We start from the raw sequence: 7,416 nt of genomic DNA on the forward strand, positions 1-7,416 counted from the left end.
GAGCACAAGTTCCTACAGTTGGAAGTTGTGTGGGGTCCAAAGAGATGCTCATGACACATCCACTCTGTCCATCAGTTTTACAATACCACACTACCAGACAAATCTGAAAATTATGGCGGATCCAAAACTCTCCAGTGCCCACACCACATGAAACAATAGGATTGAACGCAATCATTGATAACTATGTGGGGTCACGTAAGTTTTGTATTAGGATGATATTTGTTCTCACAGCTTATCTGAGTGATAATAATATAAACATCATAGTCGGCTCCAAGAGCTTTTGTACATAGTTTTTTGTGCAGTGTGCCCACGTGAAATTTAAATCTGCCTGAATTTTAAGGCCCGTTACATTGTGGTCCTGCAAAATTGGTAAACAAGGTGGACTTATCATGTGTATCTCTGTGAGCCCCATACAACTTCGAACTACAGAAACATCCTGTATCCATGGGCTCACGGTTAGCCTTAGGATCTTCCTCAGTGACATGGTTTAGTCGTGTCCATGACCCACGTTGATACGTGCGCTAATAGTAGATTTTGGACTTTTATTTCTTACCCTCCCAAATAATCTATCCTGGTTCGTGCATGCATGATAGGCATGGGCTATGTTTTACAGGAAGCAGATAGGTGTGCATAGTGACGGAGGGGAGCCGATTAGGTGCGACTCCGGACTCACCCAAGACAGTGCAGCCGTTACTGTGGGGCCTATCTCGGTGTATGTATTCCATATCCACACCGTTCATATGTTTTTTTTTTTTTTTTCAAATTATTTTAGAGCATGAGCCCAAAATTATAGCATATTCAGTTCTCAGGTGGACGATAACTTAAGAAACGGTTGTGATTGTCCGTTATTGTGCCACAAAAGTTTTGTATCAAGCTGATATTTGTCTTTTCCATTCACGTGACTTTATCAACGGCCTAGATGATAAAGAAAATTAACGGAAAGATTAAAGTAAGCCCTATAATTTTTTTTAATGGTACGGACTTCAATCACCGGTGTTTCTTATGCTATGTTCGATATAAATTTTGGATCTGCTTCATTTCCAGACTCATGCACTAAAAGTATCTGGAAAGCGGATGGACGGCATAGATGTAGAATATACGCATCAAGGTTGGCTCAGGGCAAAGGCCCGCACCATAGTGATTGAACCCGGGGCCGCACCTAGTCCGCTCCCGCGAGGGAGAGCGCCCGGGTACAGCGGGGGAGCAGGTCGATGATTACGACCAAGGGATAATAGTAAAATAATAGGAGAGATGTATGGATGGAATGGGAGACAGTGATGGGTTTTAAGCGGTAATGGGGAGAGAAAGGCAATGAAAAGAGCTGTTGGCTAGGATGAGTGGCAGGAACAGAGATTTCTGACATGAAATGACTGGTGCCCAACTGGGCTTTGAATAAATGGGCGTGGAGGGTCGGTCTCTGTCCTTTTTGTCACACCCTTTGATATACCACCCTCTGCGGGTGTTGGCACGTAGGATGGAAAATAAGAGAGGTGCGCTTACTTGCATGGTTGAAGAGATGGACGTCCAATCCGGACCATTAAACCGTGAGACCCTCAGTGGATGGATAATGGTTACCTGATTTTTACCTCCTTTAATGCCCGTTTAGTAAATTTAAGTTACAGATCTTGTGGGCCCACTTGGGGCATGGGCCATGGCCTAAATCTTCCCTGTTGCACGGTTCCACCCATCCAATGTAAATGGAGATTCCAATGGATGATCCACATTTGAAGATGTCCGAATCCAATGGCTAGGATCATCTGATGGGGGAGATTCCCTGTATCCGCCCGCCGTGATCCCAACCATAAGATGGATTTGAACACTGAGAAGGTGTGACCCACATGTACATTTTGGTGGGCTTCCAAAAGACAGGTGTCTCCAACATCCGCGTTTATCAAATGGCATTTGTACCTACCCTCATCTAATTAATACTCCTTTCCTTCTAATTTTAGAACCGCAAGACTACAAAGTGGTACAATTATATTACCAGTAGTAGAAGGGAAAGGGCGTGTCTATCAAAACCAGGTGGGCCATAATTATACAAAATCAGGATAGTTGAATTGAAAAGAAAACAGCGAGCGTGGTTTTCCAGAACTCGGCTCATATACGTTGTAACTATTTCCCCAACCCCACAAAATTTAATTTTCTCCTTTTTTTTTGTCATTTCAAAAATATTCTTTGTTATTTTTAGCCTTGCAACAATCTGTCACTAGTGCCATTTCACTGTATTAGAGGAGGGGAGAGAGAGAGAGAGAGAGAGAGAGAGAGAGAGCGGGGGAGGGAGGGAGGGAGGCAGAGAGAGCGGGGGAGGGAAACGAGAGATAGAGAGAGGGTCATATATAACCCTACTGTTTACTTGGGTTAAAATGGTTCTTTTCCTCATATCCTGACCTTTTTCTCCTCTTTCCAAAGCCCAATGCACAGCTATATGCAACTTCCATATCACTCAGCCTCCTCTTTCTCTTTTCTTCATTCTCCTGGAGACTCTCTTCCTCCCTTCTTTCAACAACTGACCACAAAACCCTACCCTTATTTATCTTTCCATTGGTTTATAAAACCATAAAAAGAACCAACAACTTCTTCTCCTTATTTCTTCTTTCTCCAACTTTGAATGGCTTCCATGAACAATTGGTTGGCTTTCTCTCTTTCTCCTCAAGAGCTCCCTTCACAATCTCAAGACCATCATACTCCCCCCGCCGTCTCGCGCTTCATATCCGGCGACTCAGTACTCAGCTCAGGCCTCGGCTTCAACTCTGTTGAGGTATCAGGCCACGACGTCTCCAACGACTGCTTAGATCTCTCATCGGACTCAACAGCTCCTCTTATGAACATCCCAAATCTAAGACAGGATGGTTCTTTTGGTATTCTAGAAGCATTCAACAGACGCCATCAGCCCCAAGGTTAGCAAAAAAAAAAAAAAAACAAAGAGAAAAAATAAATAAAATTGACCTCTTCATCAATTTCCTTTTTTTGGGTATCTTTGAAATCTACAGAACAAAGAAAGGTTTCTAGATTCGAAATCCATCACGATTTCTAATCTTTCTTTCCCCTCTCCTTTTCTTATTCCAGATTGGAACATGAACTGCGAATCAAACTTCAAAACGAGCTCTGAGCTTTCAATGCTCGTTGGAGGTGGTTCAGGCAGCAACCAAAATCTAAGCCATGAAGGTCCAAAGCTAGAGGATTTTCTCGGCGGCCACTCATTTGCTGATCACTCTTTACGAAAGTTTACTGAGAATAATGGGATTCCAACAACATTCGAAAATTCTGGGGACTATATCTTTTCCAGCTACTCTTTGAAGTCACAAGCAGTGACGGCAGTGACAACAGCAGCAGCAGCAACAACAACGGATTGTAGCACAGGAAGTGGATTGAACAGCAACTCAATCGGTCTTTCGATGATCAAGACATGGTTGAGGAACCAGCCTGCGCCACAGCAGCAGCAGAAGACGGAGAATAAGAACGAGGCAACGGCAGCAACCAAATGTGCTGCAGCGGGGAATGCCGGAACAGTACGGAATGCTCAGACATTGTCGCTTTCAATGAGTACTGGGTCTCAGCCAAATGCAGCTTTGCCTCTTCTGGCTAATGCAGCTGCCGGTGGAAACGGAGGGGGAGGAGAGAGTTCGTCATTGGAGACTCAACCTAAGACTATGGCTCTTGATAGCCAAACTGGTGCTATTGAACCAGTGGCGCGGAAATCCATTGATACATTTGGTCAGAGAACTTCAATCTACCGTGGCGTAACTAGGTTTGTGAAAGAAAGAAAACCCTCATATAGAACTCCCTTAAACTGTTAGTTTAACTCTCTCTCTCTCTCTCTCTCTCTCTCTCTCTCAAAATGAGTTTAATATGTTTTGAGTATTTTAAACTCATTTGTAATCCTTTGCAGCATATTTTCCATTCTCTCTCGTAAAAAGACCCACAATGACTTTAATAGGTTGAATGACTTTCATAGGTTTTGAATATTTTTGAACTAGTTAGTTTTATTTGGTATTCTTTTGTAGCATTTTTTTTTATTCTGCTATTTAGTTAAACCCGGTTGTGTTTTTCTCGATTCAATTTTTTAATTGTAGCATTTCTTACTATTTTTCATTGAGCCCAAATGTAATTTATATGGATTTCTTTTAGAGTTTTGTTGGTTTTCTTTTCTTCTCCTTTCTTTTTTCTCCCTGATTGATCTATTTTTCCTCTAAAAAGTCCTTTTGGGATTTTTGCAGGCATAGATGGACTGGTAGATATGAAGCTCATCTATGGGATAATAGTTGTAGAAGAGAAGGACAGACTCGAAAGGGTCGGCAAGGTATTCTTTGCATTTCCATCATTTGAAGAGTTTTTATTTGAATAATTGGCATTTTAGACCCCGGTATTGTATTTGTATTGACCTTTTCCTTCTTTTTGTTTTGGGAATTTCCGATCTTGTGGAAATGGGTCTGATTCAATTTTCCTGCAGTTTACCTGGGTAAGCAAAAGATATTGTTTATTCTAAGCCTTTTCAGTATTTATTTTGAATCTTTTTGAAGGTTTCCCTCTCTAGACTGTTTAAGATATCGGGTTCCTTGTCTTTTCATTTTTATTTTTTTTATTTTTGCTTTTTTCGCTTAATTCTTTGAAATAGGTGGATATGACAAGGAAGAAAAGGCAGCTAGGGCATATGATTTGGCTGCTCTCAAGTACTGGGGTTCCACTACAACAACAAACTTTCCTGTAAGATTCCTGTTCAGCTTTATAGGAGGACGAACTAGGGTTTTGTTTTATTGATTTTTTGGGTATTGGCCATGGAGTAAAGGGATTTATTTCTTTTGTTCAGATAAGCAATTATGAGAAAGAATTGGAAGAAATGAAGCACATGACCAGGCAGGAATATGTTGCATCTCTTAGAAGGTACTATTGATTTTCGTTATACTATAGTGCTGTGGTTTAAACAATAATATGTTCTCTACAGGAAGTAGCCAAAAAACATTAAAGAAAACAATTTTTTTTAAAAAAATATATGCCTGGAATATAAAAATGAAAGCAGGATGTTAGCGGCATTACTAATTTGCTAAAATCTTTGAATGCAGGAAAAGTAGTGGTTTTTCTAGAGGTGCATCCATTTATCGTGGAGTTACAAGGTATTACAATTTGGTCTTGTGGAAATATTTAGACAGGTTTACAAGATCAAGCAGTTATATTGGAATTTATGATCTATTTGAAAATTTAAAATTAGAGGTAGCATTGAAAGATCTTTGGATGAGTAAAATTGTGTTCTTGATCAAGATAAAATGGTTACATCTTTTTCTCTCTTTCAAAGTGAAGAATTTTAATAGGTTAGAGGATTAGTATTCACTATGCTTGAAATGACAATGAATGCATTAAAAAAAAAAAAAAGACAGAAAAAGAGAGACAATGAATGTGTTAATTCTTAAGTCCATGACATTATAAAGGAGATGATATTTGATTATTATGGATGCTGATTTTTTATTTTTATTTTTTGTTGATATCGTTCTGGTTCTTTTTTCTTTTTCGTTTTTTTCTTTTGTATTGATATAGTTCTAGTATATTGTTATTGTAATTTATCCCTATTCATTTGAATGAATTAATCCATGAAGTTCAAAAGTGACATGTGGACATTCCAACAATTCTGCTTCTTAGATGAACTGAAATAATTGAATTCCTATTTGAGGACAAATATTATGTATTTCATTGGTATGTTACAGGCACCATCAACATGGAAGGTGGCAAGCGAGGATAGGAAGGGTTGCAGGGAACAAAGATCTCTACTTGGGAACTTTCAGTAAGTTAAAAGCCACTATTTTAACTATAGATAAAATGTTAAAGAGTTTCCGATTGTGTAAAATTTGAGGAGATTTGGATGGGAAGGAGAAATTCATCATGAACTAAGCTTGCCCCAACTAATTGGGATCAGCTAAACAAGTCATGCGCAGCCATTTCACTCTAAGCATGAAATGTCAGTGTTAGGATTCATGATGAAAGTTTGTGGCCAAAGTTTCAGGCCATCTGCCAACTTGACGCAACCTCATTTATCCAGGCTTGGAACCAACGTGCTCTAGTTAGCAAATGGAATGGTTGATTCTATTCTCATCTCTTTTATAATAGAATAGAAAAGAAAGTGCTTGTTTCTATTCTCATATTAGTTCTTCTCTATTTAGGCACCCAAGAAGAAGCAGCTGAGGCCTATGACATTGCCGCTATAAAATTCCGTGGCCTAAATGCAGTGACAAACTTCGACATGAGCCGATACGACGTAAACAGCATCTTAGAGAGCAGCACATTGCCAATTGGAGGAGCCGCAAAACGTTTGAAAGATGCCGAGCATACTGAAGCCAGTGTTGATGGACGAAGAACGGACACTGATAACATTACCTCACATTTAGCAGATGGGATCAGCAGATACGGATCTCACCACTATGGGTGGCCCACCATTGCTTTCCAACAAGCTCAACCATTGAGCATGCAGTACCCTTATGATCAGCTGAGAGGTTGGTGCAAGAAGGAACCGGAAACCAGTTCAGCCCACGGGCTGCAAGATCTCCACCAACTTCATCTGGGCAGCACCCACAACTTCTTCCACCACCACCACCAGCCTTCTATGATGCACAATCTCATGAGTTTGGACTCGTCCTCATTGGAACATAGCTCTGAGTCGAATTCGGTTATTTACAGTGGCAGTGGCGGTACCAATGGAAGCTTGCAAGGAGTTGTGGGTGGAAGCAATAGCTATGTGATGCCCATGAATGCAGTAATGGCTGATCAAAGCCACCACAACCAGGGGAGTTTTGGAGATAGTGAGGTCAAGCAGTTGGATTATGAGAATATGGGACCCACCACTGATCCATTCGCAGGTAGAAATGTGTATTATCTGCCGCAGCAATCACCAGGTATAGTGAAGGCAACTACTAATAGCTATGAGCAGAGTTCTCCCAGCAATAACTGGATGCCAAGCTCAGCTCAAGCACTTGGATCAAGGTCAAGCAATTTGACCGTTTGTCATGGAGCTCCTATTTTCACCGTATGGAATGATAGTTAGAGTTATAGAAAAAGGAGAGAAGAATAGATTTTAGAAGGGAGGAGAAAGGAGGAAGGAATAGAAGAAAGGTCAAAGGGAAAGAAGCATGTATACAGCTTAGCTCCTGATTTTGAAATCTTTTTTGTTATTTATTACTCTCAGGGAACTAAAAAAGGATCTTTTTTTATCTTTAAAAAAAAAAAAAAAAAAAAAAAAAAAAAATTACTAGATATTTTACATAAGGATTTGGCTAAGTTCAGTAATGGCAAATGAGATTTACGAATGATGAGAGGCAAATCTCACTTGCTATTAGTTTTGGAACTTCAGATGGAATAGATCCTCAGAAAACTTGTGTAAATTCTAATAATAATAATAATAATAATAATAATAATAATGATTTGATCATATAG

At 39.9% G+C, this 7,416-nt stretch overlaps 1 protein-coding gene across 1 annotated transcript; it reads left to right on the forward strand.

Annotated features, from left to right (window-relative positions):
- Nucleotides 1–2,347: 2,347 nt before the first annotated feature.
- LOC131240015 (AP2-like ethylene-responsive transcription factor BBM2) lies at nucleotides 2,348–7,181 on the forward strand. Its single transcript, XM_058238011.1, has 8 exons — nucleotides 2,348–2,897; nucleotides 3,067–3,748; nucleotides 4,218–4,300; nucleotides 4,616–4,704; nucleotides 4,808–4,881; nucleotides 5,061–5,111; nucleotides 5,697–5,773; nucleotides 6,150–7,181. The coding sequence occupies exons 1-8, from the start codon at nucleotides 2,609–2,611 to the stop codon at nucleotides 7,025–7,027; spliced, it is 2,223 nt and encodes a 740-aa protein (XP_058093994.1). The 5' UTR covers nucleotides 2,348–2,608; the 3' UTR covers nucleotides 7,028–7,181.
- The last annotated feature ends 235 nt before the right edge of the window (nucleotides 7,182–7,416 follow it).

The sequence above is a fragment of the Magnolia sinica genome, chromosome 3, assembly GCF_029962835.1.
Source record: "Magnolia sinica isolate HGM2019 chromosome 3, MsV1, whole genome shotgun sequence".
Taxonomy (NCBI): domain Eukaryota; kingdom Viridiplantae; phylum Streptophyta; class Magnoliopsida; order Magnoliales; family Magnoliaceae; genus Magnolia; species Magnolia sinica.